The 23,861-nt window shown below is 39.2% G+C and overlaps 1 protein-coding gene across 2 annotated transcripts in view; it reads right to left on the reverse strand.

Annotated features, from left to right (window-relative positions):
- Positions 1-13,641, reverse strand: part of Cetn3 (centrin 3) — a 38,081-nt gene extending 24,440 nt beyond the window's left edge. For both annotated transcript variants that reach the window (XR_009058354.1, XM_057789493.1), the window contains exons 1-4: positions 13,529-13,641; positions 12,200-12,335; positions 8,164-8,278; positions 3,936-4,127 (exon numbers count right to left, since the gene is read on the reverse strand). Coding sequence is in view for 1 of the 2 variants with exons in the window: in XM_057789493.1 (XP_057645476.1) it covers positions 3,936-4,127; positions 8,164-8,278; positions 12,200-12,335; positions 13,529-13,545 (460 nt within the window). In the remaining variant the exon portion in view is untranslated. The remainder of the gene's footprint in view (positions 1-3,935; positions 4,128-8,163; positions 8,279-12,199; positions 12,336-13,528) is intronic.
- Between the last annotated feature and the right edge of the window lie 10,220 nt (positions 13,642-23,861).

The following is a 23,861-nucleotide window of genomic DNA, read 5'->3' on the forward strand; positions in this document are numbered from 1 at the left end:
AATCAAACAGAAGAAGTGAATAGATGTCACTATAAAATCCTTGCTAATTCAAAGAAACAATGGTATCATAAATTTGAAAGATTTTATTCTTAGTCATTGTTCAAATAGTAGAGAGTCATGTTCTTCATATGTGGATAAAGAAAGTGACCTAGAAAATGTTAAGTTAAAGCATATATATCAGAAATTAGTACATTAATTCCAGAGATAGTTCCATAATTATGTTAGGTCTGAAACAGAGAACAAATGCTTGAAACATAAAATAACTTATTATAAAATATGGATCAAACCGTACTGGAAAATACTTTGTGGAAGAAATCATTCATGAGAAAATTTTAGATATAAGCAAATCACAGATCAGACAGTACATTAAAAATATAGCATTTAGAAGGAAATAGGAAAAAGTCAAGGTAGGGAAATACCATTACAAGCACAGGAAGGGAGCAAATACCTAAAAAAATAAACTATGAATTAAGATGAATGAGATGTTCGGAAGAGGCAGACATCCATGAACTCCTGTTCAGTCCTAAACACTTGCAAGGCATTCTGGGAGACATGGAGGAAATGGGACAAATCTATACTACTCTTAAACTAAGTCAAGGACCTGAGAAATCGGAGCAGTGACTCCTGTGGCTAAGAAACACATCTGAAGAGCTTGAGAAGAAGACCCATTGTCCCCCAACTAAGAATAGAAAAGAGCCCTAACCCAGGGGCCTTAAATAAAACTCTTAATTGAAGCCATCTACACACACCGAGGCTGCCAGACCAATACAACAAGTGTTATCTTCTTGAGAAAACAATAAAAGTAGCCCCAAAGTGATCTGATTATAAATCATATATTATAACAGAATTATGATTAAAATACCCAAAATCTAAGAAGTAATTGCTTTACTCGATTTTTACTTTTCTTAAAATATAAAATTTCAATAATCAAATTTAAAATTAGGCTTCAAATAGAAGTTCCAAAACCACAAATAGTTGTTTTATATTATTTACATATACTTTAAAGTATAAAAGCATTTCGAAAATATTTAAATCTATTTTATGACTTAATGTCTAAAAACAAAAGTTCAAAAACGTAAAAAACAGAAAATAACTAACGGAACTAATCTTAGATACCTGACTACCAGAGAGGCTTCAGATGGTAAGTCATGTCTTGTAGCACAATCTTTCTGGTAATTCAAATGTAACATTAGTTCAAAAATAAAAAACCTGAGTGGTCAAGAAGACAGCTCAGCCTGATGACTCAGAACCAAGGAAAAAGTTGAATGGGATGGGTCTCGGCACTCCTACAGAAATGGGAGACTCCTCACGCAGCCCAGGAACAGGGACAAGACAGTTTGAGAAATGACTCCCAAACACACATACACAGACAATAGTGTGTGTGTGTGTGTGTATGAATATGTGTATGTGTAGATAAATGTGTGTATAAACATGTATATATACACATATATTCATACACATACACAGGATCTGTGATCAAGTTACGTGAGTAAATTCCTCCCACGCTGCTTTTGGTCATGCTGTTTCATCACAGCAAGAGTGACCCTAAGAGAGAAGCTGGTAACAGGAGAGTGGGTTTTACTGTGAGAGACCCGACTGCATTGTTTTGGCAAGGACTGAGGAAGGGCTTTGGAACTCTGGGTTAGAAACGCCAATGAATGTTCAAAGCTTAGTGAGCTGTTCTGTGGGAGAGTGGAAGATAAGCAGGTGACGGAGGTCTGTCTTGTGAACTTCCAGAAGAAAGTTTGAGAATCAAAGACTCTATTGAGGTTGTTGAATATTCCGAGTTAAGCATATGTTCTGGTTAGATGGGGCTGAAGAATGAGCTGTGATCAACAAAATACCAAAACCACTAAGGTGAAACCACTAAAAAGCTTTAGCAAAACCTTCCCTCTGCTGGGACAATGGATGCTGGCCAGCTTGGTGGAGATTAAGAAGCGAGCAGCATCCTGGAGTGAGATCTATGAAGTGTTTCCTCAGAAACTGTGGTTCAGAGGTGCCAAGGTTGTACCTTGTGCTGGCAGGCCAGCTTGGTCTGCTGTAAGATCCCCCAGGTGGCACAGATTTTGAAGGCATGAAAGGACACGGAGAGCAGTTGACAATTGGCACTGTGTGGCAAGGTTGGAGCCCTGAAGACAGAGGCCATTGGTGAAGTGCAGCCCAACTGCAGCAAAAGACCCCAAAAGTCTGAAGAAGCGAGTATCAGGACATGAAAACAAAGAGCAGCAGCAGCCTTGAGCGGCACTGGCTTGAGTTGCAGAGATAATCTGTGGGCTGCAGATGTGACCCAGAGACATAGACCAGGCCTTTGGAGGAACCCAGACGACTCTAAGGGGACGGATCCCAACATTAGATACTGGGTTATTTACAGAGCTGGGAGTTTGGTTTTCCTTTTCAGAATGTGACTGTTCCTGGTTCTTCCCTTTGGAAAGCAATCCTCCATGCCCTCTGTATCAGCTCCTGCCTCCAGGTTCCTTTCTACTTTGAGTTCCTGCCATGGCTTTCCTCAATGGACTATGATTCAAGACATGTAGTTCAAATAAACCCTTTCCTCCTCAAGTTGCTTTTGGCCATGGTGTTTCATCACAGCCACAGTAACCCTAAGACACCAACCATCATTATCATCATTATTTAAAAAGGAATCTACTATGGCTTCTTAAATGTTGCATTCATCTCTATTAAAGTACATACTGCATTTTGTTTTATATTATTTATACTTATATTGACAGACTGGGGTACTATTCCTTCTATATTATCAGATATGCCTATATGTCTATGTCTATTTTGTACTATACATTATTTATCTTTATATCCACATTCACTGTCTTTATTACTTGAACCCCATAAAGTTAAGAAAAATTGTTATTCTTAAAAACTGGATAGCATTAAACATTTATAAGACCAAATGAGTTAGTAAAGGTCACAAAAAGGCAGCAAAGTATTTTTATCCTCAGCAGTTTAAAATGAAAAAAATATAAAACTTGGTTTATAGCCAAGAGGATCCATATTAAATAAAGTTATCAAAGCAGTTTGCTCCTCTGGATGCTATGAGCCTCAGTGGAACCCTCACCAACACAGGTACCCTTTCAGAGACTTCTGAGAGAAAGATGGTGTTCAAATGGACTTGGTTGGGAAAATGTGTAACAGTTCAACAGAAGGCAATCAGCCCTAAGATGAAGAAGCATGATCAAATGCAAACACAAACTGTCTTCAGGACAGTGTTCTGTAAGTTAACGCAGGAAAGAAGAATGCAACAGAACAAATCAGGTACTAAGTGTAGAACTGGCGTAGGGAGATTTGTACTTTACTCTGCAGGTAGTAAAGACTCTCCAGGGTCTGAACAAAGAAATGACAACATTATAGCCTACAGTTTAGAAAAAAAAAATATTATCAATACAATGAAAAGTGGCAATTGGAAGGCTTTAAGAGACACTGCATCTCACAGGCAGTCATGGAAAGAATACTGTAATATTTTAAATAGAAAGCAGGGTCTGAATCAGAGCAGCAGAGGACAATAAAAAGCATAAATAAGTAAAAGTGGTTGAAAGAAAATCAATTTAGTAATAGCTCAGAAGTGCAAGCTTATTTAGAGAGAAAGCACTAAAATCTAAAATTTTGGTTAAGTAGCTAAATTTTGGGGCTATTTTATCTTCAGAGAAGTACGTATATTTCATATTATAAATTACATAGTTGTTTTAAAGATCTGCTTCAGTATAAACAGAAGTTCACAGAGTTTGGCACCCAACTGGACTCCCATCTAGTCTGGTGGCTGAGGCAAAAGGATCATAAGTTCAAGACCAAACTTGAAATAAGCTCAAGGCAACACGTGGCTCATCTTCAAAAATAAAAGAGAAAGAAAAGGTGGAGGGAGAGAAAATTTGTTTGCAGTCTTGAAAAATCAACAGATTTTAGAAAACAAGGAGGCCAGAACTTACTTTCCCCATCACCGTCTTTATCAAATTCTTCTATCATAGCCCGAAGTTCTTCATCACTCATGTTTTCGCCCAGCTCTCTGGCGACACGTCGCAAATTCCTCAAGCTTATTTTACCTGAATCGTCATCATCAAATAGCTTAAATGCTTTCAGTATCTCTTCATGTGGATCTCTTTCCAATATCCAGTCTGTCACTAGAATTAAAAGAAACTTTTTTAACAAAGCCGTTCTGCTACAAGGAAAGGCATTTATTATTTTCATTACACCATCAAAAGTAATTTGGTCCTATTGGAATCTATAGATTCATTTGAAAATTTCAAATGCCTGTGGCCAGAAAGTACCGGAATGTTTAATGAGCCCAAAGTGAAAAATACAATTTAAGTCTTCTACGAGTTGTTGTCTACTGCTATTTCATCTGTATTTGGCTGAGTAAGCACCTAGTCAAGCTAATGGTATATCAACTACACATGAATCCAAAATTATCTTTTAGCCATTAATTTTATCCAAAAAAAGGTTTCCAAGAAACTAATTGAAGTATATTACTATAAGTATGCAAATCAAAGCTCATAAATATTCATAAAAAGAATTGGCATACCTACAGCCATAACACCAAAATAAAATACCACACTTAACTCTATGGCACACACTCAACTTATTTTGAATTCAGTCCCAACAAGAAAGCAGGACAAGAAAAAAGTGTTATGAAATTTCTTCATCGATTAAGCAACATACATGACAGGTAAAGCAGAAAGGCAGACTGCTGAAATCCTAATGCACTTAAAGAACAACAGATGGGAAGCCAAGATGTGCAGTCCCTATCCCACTGACACTCGACTGGTACTGCAGAGATGTGTCTATATATCCACCTGCCAAATCTCTACCAGAGAATGCAGATTTCTTCGGACTTGTAACTGCCCCTAATTCTCAGTAACTAAAGCGTACCCGACACAAAGTGTTTTACAGTGACATTCCTTCACACCTTCGCCTTCCACTTCTGTTCTACAAGTTCTATTTCTTTGCAAGAAATCTTTTTCAATGGAAACAAACCAAGCACAATGGCTCACACCTACATCCAGTAGGAGGATTTACAGTAACACCCACACAGTGAAGGTATCACCTACTTAACAAAACTCCAAATTCTGTCCATTCAACCACTTTGTTTTGATTTTTATATTGTAGTACTGCACTTTATTGACATAAAGCACACTAAAACCAACTACAAAGATACATGATTTAATTACACTGTTGTTATTAGACCTTATAAAAATCAGGTAAGGAAGCAGCTAATTCTGAAGGACTATGTTAAATCAAAAACCATGAAAGACACTGTTAGAAAGTTCCTATCCAAACATACAATCTTTATTTCAAACTCACAAATATCAGACCTTTAAGTTCTTCTACAGCCACCTATCGGCTTTGTTGGCCCGGACCTCCACTGACTGAAGGGTGACTACATCATTTCCTCATTCTGAAATAATGGTGATGCTTTCTATCCCGTTGGGGGTCACTTACACTACAGTTCTAAGGACACCATCTTGTTTCACTCTCATCCTAGCAATCCTGACCATAAAGCCAACCTTCTGTCTTCGCCAGACTCTTGTTGGCTCATCGCCAATCTTCTCATCAGCTACTTTTGGAAAACATGGTATCCCAGTCCTTAAGTTCTGCTGACTAAAGTAAACTTCAGTGCATTACCTAAGATATCAGTATGACCTGAGTCTGCCTTCCCAACGCTCTGATCTTCTATAGCAGAGGAGACTCCATGAGATCAAACGTCTCAAACATGCTGACCATCTAGCACCACTCCGCCTTGTTGTTTTCTCTGCCTGGACTGCAGTTCCTCTACTCCTACAATCTTCCTGGGAATCTAAGATTCCTGAAGATTTAAATTAAAAATCCCCTTTGAAAAGACTTAACTTCTCTAGTTGAAGCCTTGAGAGATATTTCCAGTAAAGGGCCAGATAAAAACATTTTAGGTTTTCAGGGAACTTAAGTCCACAGTCTAAACCACTCACTCAAGCATGGCAGCAGAAAAGCAGCCTAAACAAGCAGAGTATGTAGTTAAATTCAGTCAGGGGCTACAGTCGGACAACTTTGGTCCTCGCTATCAATCTCCTCTATCACACAGAATCACAGTTTGTTGTCTCCTATACCTAAATCCTAAGGTACCAAAAACAATTTCTTGGTAATTTTAACTAATTCCCATTCTTTCCACCAAATGCAAAAATTTCTGTGTTGGATAAATAATCAAAATGAAAACAATATAACATTGTATTTTAGATAGAATTTAAAATGTGAGTAGTACAAGCCAGGAACAGATGAAGTATAAAAACATCTCGCTCCTAATCTTACCTTAAAGGCAGCAATTCCTGAAACACCTGCTGCTCATTACCCAAACGATGCTAACTGCCCTGGCACTGAACTGCCCTGGCACTGAACTGCCCTGGCACTGAATGGACTTTTTTTCTCATAAAGGGGAAAGCCCAGGAAGTGCCAAGCTCATCTGGAATTCTGTGGGACAGTGACCTTAGGCTACAACAAATGGTCCACAAAGAAAAGATCTAGGTAATATGGAACTCTGTTCTTAAATACTAAAATATAAAAATTACAATTCTTAAAATTATATTTATGCAAAAGATGTTTTTACAAAACTATGAATAATAATGCTTTAAGTAGCCTTTAACAATACAAAACAGAAATAAGACAACAAGAATACAGAACAGAATGTCCCAACAACACAAATATATTTCCAACTTCTGAATTCAGAAACAAAGGACTCATTCCCTGACCTTCTCTTTTTCTTGGAGACAGGGTCTCATTATGTAGCCCTGGCTGGCCTGGGACTCCATATGCAGTCCAGGCTAACCACAAATTCAGAGCATGGGCTACCTCTGCCTCCTGAGTGCTGGGATTATTCTTAATCATAATAACAGCATTTGATAGCTCTTCCTATATACGGTAGCGTTTAATATTTCCCATGTTAATAAACTACTTAACCCTGATATATTATTACACTATCCTCATTTTATAGAAGAAAATGACACACAGACAAGTAAACTAATCAAGTTCACTAACACTTGGGAGTCAGAACCAAGATGGGGAATGCAGGGAGGGAATCAGACTCCAAAGCAGCCTATGCTCTGCATGTGCCTTGATTATAGCTTTGTCACAGCCGCATCATGCCAACCACGTCCTGACTAACTCCTGGGTCCTGGAATCCACCTTAGGAGACCACCTATACTGTGAGGGGAAAGGTAGTTCTTGCTCTCTGCTCAAGGGGGAAGTAAATCTGCTTCTAAAACCGACAATCTGCCTCTCTAAACAGTCAACGCTGCCTCCTAAGTTGAGGATCTTCTGGGTTAGGAAAAATGCTGCTTCCTCTTATACTTGTCATTTTACTTCTGCCCCCTGTGTTTTCAGTATGAGCTTTTTAATGAGAGCGAGATAAATCTATGTTCTGTGCCTTTTCATTACCATTTCTTTTTCTTTCCCCTATGACTTCTCTTTTAAGTTTTCAATTTATATATATATATACAAATGACTGCATGGCATGCTTAGCTCATGATCTTTAAAGTTGTGTCTTTGGTTTAGAACAGTAACTTACTAAAACTGAACCTAAATATTTATTCATCTATTTATAACATTGTAGGTAATAAATTTAAGCTACAACAGCCAATTTCCAGCCTTCCAGAATCCTCTACTGAAGTAAGGGGGGGGGGAGATTGTTTGTTTTTGTTTTGGTCAGAATACTCTACTGAAAAAGCTTTATCTGTATATATCATGAGTGACTCATTAAAATCAAATAGCCAAAATTTAAGCCTCACAACACCCTGTCCATGGCCTCAGCTCAGCAACAGACGGCAGGCATCACTAAGGTTAAGAATGCAGAGCCTCACAAACTGCCCACCTAAGGAGAGGAGTCACCGAGTCCTACTACTGCTGTCGTCTCCGACTTCGCCAACAGAAACTGCGCGGGCAGCAATCTTCAGAAAGATTTCCTCAGAATCAGCACACTACTTTTTCTTTTACAGACAAGAGTCATTTTTGGTCACCCTTTAGTGACATAATATAAATAAACCAGAAAAGTAACACAATAATTCCTTGTTAAAAATCATCAAAAGTTAAAACTAATTCTCACAGTATAAGTCAAAGTATTTTTTCTTTGAAAACCAACAAAAATTTCATAATTTCCCAACAACTACCGGTTATGAAGACTACTTTAGTACACACCAACTTCATTAAAATCTTGGAAGGTGATTTTGCCTGTGGCTTCTCTGTCATAATCTTTAAGAATCTTCAGGACATCAGCTTTTTTCACATCAAAACCCAAGGCTCTCATTGCCACCTTTTGGATTAGAAGGGAAAAGCAAATTATAAAACACTCCTTGCAAAACAATCAATCACTGATTTCTAAGAATGTTTTATATCTTAAAAGATGACAATATAATACTAAAGCACAATGATTTTGCATTTTTTATAACTAAAATAAAATGATACTATACTGGTTTTTCATTTTGAAATTAAATAGAAGTTTTTATTGACATTTTCCTTTTTCATATACCCAACTAATTTTTAAAAAGTTTACACAAAATACATAAAATAGTGCACTAAATACAGAGATAATAATTCTTCTGTCACTGAAGGATTAAAAGACGTATCATAAATATTAAAAGGGTAACCAAGAGAATAAAAGCAGCCTGTCTTGGTGGCACATGTCTTTAATCAAGTTCTTGGGAGGCAAAGATAGAGGGATCTCTGTGAGCTGGAGGCCAGTCTGTTCTATAAAGCAAGTTCCAGGACATCCAGAGCTGCTACAGAGAGCAACCATATCCCAGCAAGTAAATAAATAAAAGCAGTAAGACACAAAATTGCATGAACTTCATAATCTTACCACTCAGGAGACTAAGAAAGAAAGAGTGTTGTAAATTGAAACTAGTATGGAATACAAAAATTGGTGCAGGAGAATTATCTGTATTCTGTCAATCATATTTTGAATAAACGCTGATTGGCCAGGCAGGAAGTATAGGGGGGTCAACCAGACAGGAAGTAGAGGCGAGGCGATGAGAACAGAATTCTAGGAAGGAGGAAGCCTATTCCTCCCATTCCTGCCCAGACCACCGAAAGGCAAGATGTAATCTGCCCAGCTGAGAAATGTACTGAGCCATGTGACTAACATAGATAAGAATAATGGGTTAATATAACTTACAAGAGTTAGCAAGAAGCCAGAGCTAATGGGCCAATCAGTTTATAATCTTATGGAATCTTCGGTGTGATTTTCTTTGGGGCTTGCCAGCTGTGGGGAACCAGGCAGGACAGAAACCCCAACAAGCAGGCCCTTCATGTTATAGAAAATCCTTTCTCAAAACCCAACAAACAGCATTTCCATTGAAGCGACTATGATTAGCCACCAGATTCATTTCAGAGTAATTTAAACTGAAGCCATTTTGCTGTTAGTACCAGGAAAGAAGAGATGTGTCACTAGATAGTGAAGTCTTAAGAGAGTCAAATCACTCCTTAATCAACAGTGCGGAGTTGGTAGAAAGGATGTGAGATTACAAAAGATGCTGAGCCAAAACTAGGAAGGAGGAACAAGACAGGGCTGCTTACCTTCTCAAGATGGGAAGAGTTTGGGTAGAAGCAAGTGAGAAAAGTAATGAGAAAAAAATGCATAGCATTTAATAGAAAATACAGGGAGAGGGATCTTTCCTTAGTGTGCAGGGAGCAGCCAGTCAAGGTTTATGAGCAATGACACGGCCAAAGACTTGAAAAAAGACATAAACTTAAGGTTGTGAAAAGGCAAACCAGAAGTGAAGAAGCTCCAGCTATGAAATAAAATCCCAAAGCATGAGAGTCAAAGACAACAAACAGCTAAGACACTGGACAGGCATAACTCATGCTATGTGGCGGGAGAGTGGCAGCAGCAGCAACAGAGTGTGATGGGGAACAAGCTAAAGGAGGAACTCAAGACAGAGGCTAAAGGGCCAGGCCTATCATTACTTTTAGATATTCTATCCTCTCACTATGTAGTTCCTACCCCTACTTGGATTGCTTTAAAAATCCCCTACAATGTTGCCATTAAAACTCCTAAATAAACATTTAGGGCTACTTAATGATTTCAAAATGTTCTTTCTTACTAAGTTGAATGTAAGAAATGTAAGAACCTCATCAACTTCCCCTTCTATCTATACTAGTAATTTTAAGCCTTAAATTTGACATGGTCCTCAACACATTAGGCACTAGACAATTTACATCCTTTGTAGCAAAGAAAAGCACACTAAAAGTGTGTTAGTATTATCTTAAAAATTAAAAGACAGAGCTGGGTGGAGGGGACACACACATTTAATTCCAGCTCTTGGGAGGCAGAGGCAAGCAAATCTCTGTGAGTTCAAGGTCAGCCTGGTCTATGAAGTAAGTTCCAGGATAGCCAAGGCTATTACAAAAATAAAACCTGCATCAAAAAAATAAAAAATAAAAATATAAAAGCTGGAAAGACAACATTTTCTGATGTGAGATGTCTTTATGTATATGTGTTGTTTTATTGGCTAATGAATAAAGCTGTTTTGGCCAATAGCTTAGCAGAGTAAAACCAGGAGGGAAATCTAAACAGAGATATAGAGAGAGTAGGCAAAGTCAAAGAGACACTATGTAGCTACCGAAGGACACCTGGAACCTCACTAGAAGGACACAGCCTCATGGCGATATACAGATTAATAGAGATGGGTTAATTTAAGATGTAAGAGTTAAATTTTCAATCTCATAAATTTTCAATGTCTGAGCAAAGGCAATATTCTGCACACACACACCCCGAGCATAGATTCAAATGTCAATAACCTTTGTTTTCAATTAAAAACACATTATTATCATATACCAAGACCAAGCTGGTGTCACCTCCAGGGACGGAAGGTTGACTCAGCACACACAAATCAACAGATATAATCCAGCACATGAATAGGCTTGAGAACAGAAAGTGTAGAGCCATCTCAACTGATGAAGAAACAGCCTTCAACAAAATCCAGTATCCCTCCATGATAAAAACTTGTGTTTGTCTTTCTGAGTCAACAGGATAGTTTTTTTAATTCCATCCATTTGCCTGCAAATTTCATGATGTCATTGTCTGAGTGGACCACATTTTCTTTATTCATTCATCAGTTGAGGGGCATCTAGGTTGTTTCCAGATTCTGGCTATTATAAATAATGTTGCTATGAATATTGTTGACTAAGTGTCCTTCTGATTGAGCATGCTTTGGGTATATGGGTCTTGGGGTAGACTGATTCCCAATTTTGTAAGAAACCACCATACTGATTTCCAAAGTGGCTGTACAGGCTTGCACTCCCACCAGCAATGGAGGAGTGTTTCCCTAACTCTATATCCTCTCCAACATAAGCTGTCATCAGTATTTTTGATCTTAGCCATTCTGACTATGGTATGAAATGGTGTCTCAGAGTCACTTTGATTTGCATTCCCCTGATGATTAAGGATGTTGAACAATTCCTTAAATGTCTTTCAGCCATTTGCATTTCTTCTGTTGAAAATTCTGTTTAGCTCTCCACCCCACTTTTTAATTGAATTACTTGGTATTTTTTTGTCTAGTTTCTTGCATACTTATATAGTTTAGAGATCAGAGGCGACATTCTCTTAATCTCAAAATTGTCTATGCTGTACCGAAGAAAGAGGGCTTGGCCCTACAGCCATGAGAGGCAGAGATGGAATCCCCACCACCCACATAAAGGACAGGCAGGGCTGCAAGTACACTGAGGTGTGGATACAGGTCCGGTCCCCAGAGTTCACTCTAGCCAACGTAGACGAAGTGATGAGCTTCCAGTTCAGTGAGGTTCCCTGTCTCCAGGCAAGAAGATGAACAATGATGAAAGACACACAAAGCACAGCTCTGCCCTCCACACACAACATAATGTGGTGTACATGCCTGCATAGGACACATACATGGTTTTCCAAAAATCTGAGCGCTATCGTCCTCCAAAGGAAACCAAAAACGGGAAGAGTATGCTAAGAACTGTTCCTTCCTTTCCCACACCGCACCTGGGTGAATGAAAAGCCATCCCTTCCACCAGGATGTCCCTTCACACTTAAAAACAAGCTTCTAAAAGCCACATTAGGGTTCTTATTCAGTTTTAGTGCAGCACCTGTAGGTGGGTGCTGAAAACAGCCTCACAGCTCTAAAACAAGCTTTTAAAATAAACTTTAAAGCAACAGCCAACAAAGAGATTCGTTTAAACAAAAGACATGTGTTATGAAGTACACTGTTACCTTTAATTCGTGATAATCTATCGCGTGGTCTTTGTCGGTATCAAAGAGCTCAAAGGCATCTTTAATTTCTTGCTTCTGTTCTTCAGAGAGCTCTCTTCGCTTTTTCCTCTTTGTTTTATCTACTACAAGATCACTTCTATGACACAGAAAAACGTGTTTAAGTCCACTTCAATTCACCTCACTTAGGACAAAGAATGGTTTTCTAAATTTCAATAAAATAGAGTAGTCTGGAGAATAAAGAAATTGTCCCTAAATCAGCGTCCTGGAGTCTACATGTACTTTTATAAACCAGCATCCAAAGCACTATCGTTATTATTCATGTCACCTACCAAGACCATGAAAACAGAACAGTCCATAGGAAAGTATACTTCATAAATGACAGCTGTGCTGTATTTGGTTTACCTTGGACAGCTTCTAATTCAATTCTCACAATTACTACAACCATAAAGCTTAACAGGTAAGGCACTTTAGCACTGTAAGTTCACAATGCTTTTAGATTATACGTTTCTAACAGTGCTTTGTGTTTTTATTCCACTGATATTAATTAACCAGCCAAAATATAAAAGCACATAAACATACAAATACTAGACGGGCATACGAACAGCAGCTAATGTTCTTGCCTTGGTCTATGTGATGTTTAAAACAGTTGTAACTCTCACTTAACAGATAAAACGATAGGTTAAACGTCTTCATTTAAAAAGTCTGCAGAAGATAATCTAAAAAGGGTATTTAGAGCCGAAAGCGTCTGCCTTAAAGGCTGCCAATGCAAAAGCAGGCCAAATGTTTAAATGAGGGCACTACACGTGTATCCGCACGTTTTTAAAAGAGGGAAGCTTTATAGCCTGAAACCCAGCAGAGTGTACGTGCGAGCGGCTAACAGCTAAGGGGCCGCAGGGATGGAGGTGGCGGCCCTGGATACCCGCCACACCCCGCCCGGGCCACCAGCGTCGCCCTGCGCCGCAGCGCCCAGCCTGCGAGTGTAGATGGACAGGGTGAGGAACCAATGGGGAAGGTGGTGTCCGGACGTGACCGGAGGGAGCGAGGACACCAGACCCACCCGGGTGGGCGAGCGCAGCGCTCGGACCGGGAGGAACCCGGCCGGGCCTCGACTGCCCCAGGAAGGCCAGGTCCGGGCCCCGCTCACGAAGGACGGAAACCTCGCGAGACTTAGCTCCCGGCGCGGCGGTGCAAAGGGCCCCCTGACAGGGCGGCGGCGGCCGGGAGGCGGGGACCGCGGGGTGCTCGGCGCTCCGGTGCCGCTCGGCCCGGCCTCCCTTCCACGCCCCGTGGCCCTCCGCGGAGTGCAGACACGGCCTCCTCGGTACCGACCTCAGAGCTAAACTCATTTTCTCTTCCGACCGAGATGTTCCGCCCAGGGCCTTTTCCAGAAGACCCGCTCAACAGCCGCCAACCTCCACGGCCGCGCGGACCACCCACCAAACAGAAGCCTCTGGCCGCGATTGGCTGGAAATTGCCAATAGTCGGCCCATTAGGGCGGAAGCCTCTCTGTCCTCTGTTTTCATTGGTCATCTCAAGTGTCAATCAAGTACCCCTTTCGGCCCGCTGCCTCTCTGGCCCCTTGGGTTGGCCGGATGCTGTTGGGAGCCCCTTGCTCACGTCAGTCGCCACGCTGGGTTCCAGCGGTCAAGGCCAGGCCCCACGCGTGACACTGGGTGCTAGAGTCGAACACCCTCGAGGGACAGCACAAGAGCCAGCTCTAAAACAGGCAGCAGTCCTTGAGAATCCAGGTCGGCGAAATGATCAGCAATTTTGGGTGGCCCGTGCACCTCAGAAAGTTAAAACGTAAACCTGAAGACTTTGTTCTCCGTTCTTATTTCAGAAACTACCAAGCTGCTTACCGGTTTCCCCCTTACAACTTTTCCAAGTGATTCTAAGAACTCACTCTGTAGAACAGGCTGGCCTCAAACTCGCGGAGATCACTGCCTCCGGCTCTCAAGTGCTGGGATTAAAGACGTGAGCCACCACCTCTCAGCTTCCAAGGTTAACTAGAGACTTGTGCCCCTCTGACCTCCAGGCAAGTTTTATGTGTCAGAATACAAACAGAATATCACAACATTCCCTCCTTTTTACTAAAAAGAAAGTTTTAACTAACATAGAAAAACTAAATATAAAGTACAATATATGTAATTATATACAGGCAATAATTACACTAACAATGTCTAGTCCATTACCATTTGACAAATTCGGAGAAAACATTCCATTATCCTATCTTGGTGAGTCCAAAGTGTACCTAATTTACTTTCTATCCTCACTTGTATCACCAACCCAAAACCATCCTTTTATGTCTCTCAACCTTATAAAATTTATACCTCTTTTGTGCGTTTCTTTTCTGAACTTGTTAACAAGGAAAACTATAACTATCTAGTCTTCAACTCCATCAGAGATCCGAGAAGGAAATAATGTTAACTGAGTAATAAGGAAGTACAATCAAGCAACTTCCAAAAGATCTGAAAAGTGACAGAAACAAGTAGCTGCCTGGACAGTCACCCAAGGTTCCTCTACAACTTTGGGGTATTCATCTTCGGCCTGCAGACCTAGATATCTGACAGGTTTCTGTGAAGCAGGATGTTCTGAAGGACTGTCCTACCTTGTCTTGAAGAAGTTCAGCAGTGATTTTCTTTTGTATTCTGCTTGTCCAATTTGGACAGCATGCTGTCAGTAGTCAAGGCAAGGGCACTTTCTTGCCCAGTGGCTAACTTTTGTCAAAAAGAAAATAAACTTCATATGGAGTTTCATCGATGCCCATCTTCTTTTCTAACGTAGATTGGTACTGCCAGGAGCAGACATGACTCATTGTCATTAAAAAAAATTATGTTATTAAAACATCTTAAATGACATATTCTATGGCTCTCTGGAGTGTTTGAAGACCACCTATCTGCCTAAAATACATTGCTGCTTGACCTTGAAAGCATACCTAATATGACTACAAGTTTGATTATAATAGGTGACTAACTACTAACCTGCATTTCTTTATTATCCTAGTTGTAATAATAACTTTCAAATACTTGAAATTTACATTATGTTCTTAAATAAGTTGTATAGATGCAATACCATAAACAAGAGTAGAAACGTAGGTTCTAATAAAAATAACCTCAAATTTGTATCAATATACAAAAATCCATACCAATATAAAGTATTTAAGACTAGTATTCGCCTTTTAGATTTAAGTGTAAATCTAAAAATGATCTACCCTTTTATCCTATCATCTCTATATCCTCCGATTTTTCTTTTCAGAAAAAGATCCCTGAATCTAACCCCCTTGTTCAGCTTTTTTCCTGACCACTACCAATAACAACTTGTAACCAACAACCCTAAATGATGACAAATATTCATAACTATCTGAACAAGAAAAATTTTAAAGACTCAAAATAAAACCAAAGTATTATGAGATTAGTGGCAATAGAATAGTCCTGATTTTTCTTCTGTCCCATATCAGGTGACTCTTCTGACATGAGACAGATTTTTGATTTTCCTTTAACAAGCATGCTTGAGTTTAGAGAAAGAGAGAGCCACACTCCAACTTCAACCTCAGCTTTAATTTGTAATTGAATTGGGACTATAAAAAGACCATTCACATTATAAGTCTATAAAGAACAGCAAAAATAAACATTTGGGAAGATTTATTTTATCCTGTTGGATATGTGATATACAAATAGGCCAATTTATTCTTTTTCTTTGGACATTTTCTCTGAATTATTTGTCGTTTTTCTTTAGATGTCTCATTTGTTCAGTGGTTTCCGTATTACCTGGATGCCTCTATTCTCCTGAAAAGACAAAGCAAAACCCCGCCACAACCCTTACTTTGGGGAGGTCCCTTTTTGGCAAGTCATATCTGATCTAATGAAAATCATTTGTTGGTCTGATAAATTAGTTTAGAGTGAATGGCCATGTTATTTGAAGAACTATCACCTCTTCTAATGAAGAAGTCTCTCTTGTTCAAATCTAATCTTTATAGTATTTGCTTTATGGTTTCTCCTGAACTTTTGTTTTATCTTCTAAAGTTGTTCTATCATCCAGAGTGGTATGTTTTTTTTATAATATGTATTATATCCTTTAATTACTCCAGGGAGGAGTTCCTCCCAACAGTGAATGACTGAATCAAATTTGATGAATGTTCCACAAGAGGCCTCCCAAGGTGTTTCTATATGGCAAAGGTTACCTTGTCTGTTCCTCTTGATCTGCATTCATTGGTCCATTGTCTGTCATTGCCACACCTTCTGCATACTCCAGAAAGGAGGAGCCTTCTGTTTGGGATATTCTTAGCAAAAACATTGTTTCTACAAACATCCTGCCTACAATTCCTTTTTAGGTGACCTTGTTTGCCACAATTAAAACTCTGGCATTTTTATTTATCTTCAAGCCTCTGTAAATCACTTCTCCTATGCAAGCATCATCATAGTTATGAGATTCAATATTGACTATATCTCAGATCCTTTCCTCTATGGATGCTGTTCTTGCCTTTAAAGGCCTAATTACCATTTTGCACTGTGAATTAACATTTTCAAAAGCAAAAGATTCAACTATTTTTAGTTTATCTTCTGAATTTGATGTTATTCTATTTACAGCTGAAGTCAATCTTTGTGGAAGGAAGGGAGGGAGGGAGGGAGGGAGGGAGGGAGGGAGGGAGGGAGGGAGGGAGGGAGGGAGGGAGGGAGGGGAAGAAAACAGAAAACAGTGGAGATTCTTTTGGTCCCTGTATAACTTTAGTAAATGACTCAGTTCTCTTCCCAACTTCTTCAATTCTATCCCAAACATTCAAAGCTGCTGTACAGCATAGAGCCAAGGAGTGATCATCATATAGAGACTGTTTTTGTACATCAGCATAATCACCTTCCCCAAGAAGTTGGTCTTGGGAGATTTTCATATGTCTAACCCTAGTTCATTGTTCAATGGTCTTAGCCTCATCTTTCTACCAGGTCCTCCTCTGCAATTGACTACTAGTCACCAATACTGCTGTAACCAAGTCTTTCCAGTCTTGTGTGACAATTCCATTACTAGTTGACCATAAATTTATATCTGCTTCCCAAAAGGTAAATGTATACCATATGAGACTATCACTTAAATCTCCTCACATCTATCATTTCCACAAGAACCCAGTCAGCTCTTACACAGCCTTGGAGATGCCTGTCCCTTGGCAGTTCCTGTTGGTGACTGGATAAATTAAGGTCGGTTGTTTGAGAATCTTGGACTGTTCCTCTCTAACCTTATAATGTAATGCTGAGGTTAGTTCTCCTTTAAATTCCTCTGTCTTTATCTGAATATCTCTTAAGTCTTGTAACTTATCAGTCAAATGGCTTTATTTCTTTACTACCTTTTTCTAAGGCCTGTACAAACTCAGTACTTATATCAACCCACTTTTTAGGGATAAAACAAGAATAATCATACCAATAATGTTTATAATTGACATTGTGTAAGTCCCATCTAAGTTAATTATCCCATCATTTAACCTAACTCCCTTCATTGTCATAGTGTTTCCCGTTTTTTAAGGTGGAAAAAACTTTTTTTAAAGACTAATGCCCCAATTGTCTCCGGAAATCTGTTGACAATGATGGTGAAGATAAAGATGATGCCACGTTGGATACTAGAAGATGGAACATGAATCTAATTAATCTTAATCAATAAAAACCAGGAGTTAGATATCCATGTAAAACTTGGAAGATAAGGGAACTGAGAGCAGCCACCAGTTGCTTCCTCCCTGTCTTTGTCCTCAATTCAAAAAGCTGAGAGCCTGTCTCTGCCCTGCCTTATCACTTCCTCTATCTGCCTTCCAAGTGCTGGAATCAAAGGTGTGAGCTACCCCCCCCCCCCCCCCCCCCGCCCAGCTTCTATAGTTAACTAGTGACCAGCTCTGCCCTCTGATTTCCAGGCAAGTTTTATTTGTCAGGACACAAACAAAATATCACACAACAGCTTGTTCTTGCATCACATAAATTTCACAGAATTCTAGGAAGTAAAATAAGAAAGGAACTATTATTATTTAAAATTAGTACTTTAAAAGGGAGGTTTAAATAGGCCAGTAAGATAGTGCATTGGTTAAAAGTACTGCCCATGCAAGCCTGATGACCTCAGTTGGCTTTACACCCTCTGCAACCAACCCCACTAAAAACCCATAGTGGAATGAGAGAGAGAACCAACCCCCCAAAATTGTCTTCTGACCACTAGACAGGTGCCAATGGCTGTGGCACACTTTCACATACACATCTGCACACACACATACACATGCGCACATGCACACACACACACAAACACCAATTATAAACTTGATGCTTCTAATATATATAACCAAAATGAAATCACTTCAAGGAAAACAGCGGCAACTGAAAGTTGGAAAACTGACCTTGGTCAATATAGATAAAATTGAAGAATAAATTTCTGTGTCAACAACTAAAAATTATTTAATCCACATGGTTTTTTCCCGTAAAATTTTTCTTTATTCTTGATCTAATTTCTTGCTTTAAATTCAATGTTGGTAATTATATAATTTTTATTTTGTAGTCAAGGTGGCTAGCAAAAACCTGATGTTTATAGGCAGCGTAGTTTGGATTTTTTTTTTTTTTTTTTTTTTTTTTTTTTTTGCTGCTTCTCCCATCTTCTCTGGGAAGCTAACAAGACTTACAACTTGCCTACCAAGCTGTTTTTCTAACTCACAAAATGGCCTTCAAAAAGAAAAGAGGAGAAATCTCAGTCCTACAAAGGCAAAAAACTGATTCACACTAACAATCAGAACAAGAAAATTTATCCTCAAAAGCCTCCAGAAATAAGTCTAACTTTGCACATGCTTGATGGAGGAAGGTCATTGGTTAATAAAGAAACTGCCTTGGCCCATTTGCTAGGCCAGCCCTTAGGTGGGTGGAGTAAACAGAACAGAATGCTGGGAGGAAGAGGAAGTGAGGCGGATGCCAGACGCCATGCTGCTCCTCTCCAGGGCAGACGCGATGGAGCAAGCTGCCAGGTCAGACATGCTGAATCTTTCCCGGTAAGACTGGTGCTACACAGATTATTAGATATGGGTTAAAGCAAGATATGAGAGTTAGCCAGAAGAGGCTAGATATAATGGACCAAGCAGTGTTTAAAAGAATACAGTTTCCATGTAATTATTTCGGGGCATAAGCTAGCCAGGCAACCAGGAGCCGGGTCGCAGGAACGCAGCCTGCTGCTCCCACTACACATGCTTATGTAGGAAATGCAAGATCCTAAGCAAGCAACTTACTTAACCCAAATATACCTAGTTAGATAGCTAATCCATAGAAATTTGGCATCAGCAATAAGATTGTTTTTAGCCACAAGGCTTGTAGAAATTTGTTCTGGAAGCAATATTAAGTGAAAACACTTCACAAATCAACACAGAAAAAATGAGAATACCAGAAGCCTAAAAAGCTGTTGCCCTAACACAGATTGGTGTTTACTGCGAAGAAAACTTTCAAGGAGACCTGAATGGATTCCAAGCAGTAGAAATGGAGAGATAAAAAAGTAGATGAATTCAGTGGCATGGTAAAGACTACATTTATTTCTCTGCTATTAAAAAAAAAAACTAAAGATAATTAGAAAGTCCTTTAAAATACAATTTAATAAATATGCCATTTCTTTAAAAAGACATAATCAAAAACAATGCCACATCAGTCTATACTAAATGCAATGGAGTACCATCTATTTTCCCTTTTCAGAATCAAAAAACTTATTCCTCCAGGTTCCAAGAGTCCCGGCTACTGAAAACCCACAGTTAAATTCCTCTAGGAAATTCTTTTTTACAAAGTAGCTGCATTAAGAAAGAACATACATCTTCTATGCAGGCAAGATGCATCCAAAGATTTTTTTAATATGAAGGGAAGGAAGGCTACAATTTTTTCTCATATAAAGAAACCAAGTGACTTCTCCAACTTTATGGTTCACTATACAATCCTCTGTAGCATCTGTCTTAATTATTTCATAGTTCAACTTCTCCTGCCCAATCTACTTCTGCCAGTTCCTTACCGAAGTGTTTCTAAGAAGCCTTGTAGTCAACCTCATTTGCATAAATCACTTTGATACTGTCAATGCTAGACAATCTATCTAAGATACAGAAATCTGACAGAATATTTATAAAAAGGAATACAAGAAATACATTGTTCAAGTACAGCAAAGTAGTTCAAGCTTAGTGATTTATATTTAAAAGTGAAATGGTTAACTTACTGTGACGCTTAATTTTAATTGTCAATTTGATGGGATTTAAAGTCACCATGGAAACAAATCTCTGTGTATGTCTGGGGAAAAGTTTTTAGATGGGGTTAACTGAAGTGGGAAGAGTGACTGTGGTGGTTTGAAAAAAAATGACCCCCAAAGGGAGAGGCACTATTAGGAGCCTTGTTGGAGGAAGTGTGCCAGTGTGGAGGTGAGCTTTGAGGTCTCTTTTACTCAAACGTCCCTCAGTGTGAAAATCAGTTGACTTGCTGTTTCCTGCAAAGTGTAGGACTCTCAACTCCAACACCAAATCAGCCTGCATGCTCCCCTTCATGATGATAATGGACTAAAGCTCTGAAACTATAAGCAAGCCACCCTCAATTAAATGTTTGCTTTATGAGAGTTACTGTGGCCAAAGTGTCTCTTCACAGCAATAAAAAGCAAAACTAAGACAGCAGCCATAAATGTAAATGGCAGCATTCCTTGAATTCAAGTCATATACTGAACAAGAAAGAAAACCAGGAGTTGAGCATTGTTCCTCATCCTCCTTGCATCCTCACTGCAGATGCAATGTCACCAGCTGTCTTTGCCACACTTTCCCTGCATGGTAGAATGTCCCTTCAAACTATGAGCCAAGATAAACCATTCCTCCCAGTCCTAGTCACTGTTCTAATGCTGTGAAGAGACACCATTTCCAAGGTAACACCTTTGAAAGCCACCATACTTCCCTAAGACACTTTGCTCTAGCATTTTGTTCCAATGACAAGAAATGGGACTAATATACTTTAAAGAAAACGTATTATAGGGCTAGAAAGATGGCTTAGTGGTTGAGCTCCTTCTGCTCAAAACTGCTGTGAGATACCACTAAAAAATGAAATGAAACTTCAAAGAGTTAAAATATTTAAGTCTAGCAAATTCTATAATAAGTTTACTGTATAGAGACAGAGAATAGAACACAGTAGTGCTACCAGAGATTCTGAAGGTTGCTGGGTGGAACAAACAGAGACTGGTCAATAGGCACAAAGTCACAATTACAGGGGAAGAGGGATTTCTGGTAATTATTGCACCGAAGTAGATAGAAACGGGGGGACTTCAGTATGATACAAAAGGAAATAAGCATTTGGAATGATGGAGTTGGTCAAAATACTGTACATATGAACAAAACATCAAATTGTATCCTTTTCATTTGTAAAATAATCATGTCAATTAAAACAGTATAATTAGTCAATTAATAACAGTATGAAACAAATAAAATAGCAACTGTTGATATCAATGTGAGATCACAGGGAAGTTAAAGGATATAGGTAGACAAGGAAAGCCAAAGAGGCCCTACTCCCTGAGATGCTGGCTCTTTGGTCACAGAAGACATTATGAGGAGAAACAATAGGAAGGCACAAGGGCAGTTGTTTGAACTCTGAGCATTGGACTCATACCAACCTGAAGGGATAAAGCTCTACCTTCTCTTTCTCATAGGTGGTCTTCTGTTTTTCCCAGGTGCTCAGTTATTTGTCCATTCCAGGGAACAAATGGAGTGATCCCTCTAGATAGGCACCAGCACCCTCTCGTAGGATTGCAGGTGAGAATATAAAAGATTACTGTGGGAAACCATGGTGGTTCTTAATAAATAGATAAATCTTTATGACATGCCTCAAGGCTTATGCCCAAAAGAATTGAAATCAGAAATTTGAACATCCACATTCATTATTCACTGTATTATTCACGTTAATCAAAATGTGGACACATGAAAACGTATTGGGAACCCTAAAGGTCCAGCCTCTAAGGATTCCTCTCAGGGTTCAAAGGAAAGACACCACAATAAGCAAAGGAATTAAAGCCTGAGGGTTAAGAAGTCTGCTCATAACATGTTCTCTCTATCCATGTCTCTTTATTAGTTTTCTCTTCCAATTCTTCTGTCCTAACTGTCTATAATTTCTGAGCTCTAACTCTGTCTCAATCCTCTGCTATATTTTTTTTCTTCTTTTTTCATTTTCCTATCTAATTTCTGGAACACTGTGACTTCTGTTAACTCTCTTTGTTCTTATCCAGCTATAAAGACCCACAAAACCTTGCAGGCATATGTAGCCAGGCAACCTATGTAAACAGACAAGGGAAGTTTATGATCCTTGTCCATTAGCACTTTTGCCAAATGTTTGTAAGCTCTAAAGGCCTTTTGGATCTGAAGTTTACATCTTTGCTCTAAGATCAGATCCAGGGAGGACGGGGGAGGGGGGGGCGGGGGGGAGGGGGGGGTGTCTATTAGAGGTGCCAGTGGAGGTTTGTCTTCCTCCAGGCTGTGGGCAAATGGTTAATTATTTTTCCTAAGAGTAAGTAAACTGGGGTGAAGGTGAGGTGAGGAGTCAGGAATCTTTTAATGCAAGGTTAGTTTTAGGTCATCACTTTTCTTACCTATAAGTGAGGTAAAACCTGGCATGCTTATTTTTTTCTATCTATGTGAGCAACTATGAATTAACAGCTTTGAGCATGTAGTAACTCTATGCCTTTGGATATCTGGGAATGTCTTAAATGGAATGCTTTTGCCTGGACCCTAAATGTTGATCAAATGCCTGTCAACAAAGATAATTGCAGGAAGGCAGATCTCTATGTTTACATAGGAGAGAGGAGCAAGACCCTGACAATGGAAACTGTTCTCACGTGCAGCTAGGGGAATGCACTCAGTAAACTCCAAAAGTATAGGGAAGAGAGTACTCAGTGGATGACTAAACAGTGCTGAACTGTGAGAATTATTTCCAAATGTGTAACAGAAGGGTGGTCAGTCACAACAAAAAAAATCTACAGCAAAAAACAGCCACTTTATTCACAAGGCAATAATTCCAGTATGTCCTGCATCTTGGTTTAAACCTCCAATAAAGCTTTTGGCTCTGATTAGTCACCTTGTGAAATGAGACTGATCTTAATTACTGAATGATTCTTCCGTTCATAGAAAATAAGTAAATAAATTATGGCATATATGTATAATCAAATATCATTTGGCTTTAAGAAATGAAATACAATATGTCTAGAACATGATTGATTCTTAAAATATTGTGTTGTGTGAAATAAACCATGTACACAAAAAATACATTTTATAATATTCTGCTTATATGAGTTACCTAGAAGTAACTCATAGAGGCAGCAGATGGGAGAAGTTAGTTATTTTACAGGTATAGATTTTCAGTTTAAAATTAATGATAGAATATGATGGTTTGAAAAAAAATGCCCGTAGGCATTTGAAAAAAGGCTCACAGGGAGTGCACTACTAGGGAGTTTTGCCTTGCTGGAGTCAGTGTGGCTTTGTTGGAGGAAGTGTGTAACTGGAGGCAGGGCTTGAAGTCTCAGATGCTCAAACAGGCCAGGGGGTTATCGTCTCTTCCTGCCATCTGCAACTCTCAGCTCCTTCTCCAGCACCATGTCTGCCTACATGCCACCATGCTTCCCACTATTAGGAGAACAGACTAAACCTCTGAATTGCAGCCAATGAAATGTT

Source organism: Chionomys nivalis, chromosome 15 (assembly GCF_950005125.1).
Source record: "Chionomys nivalis chromosome 15, mChiNiv1.1, whole genome shotgun sequence".
Taxonomy (NCBI): Eukaryota; Metazoa; Chordata; class Mammalia; order Rodentia; family Cricetidae; genus Chionomys; species Chionomys nivalis.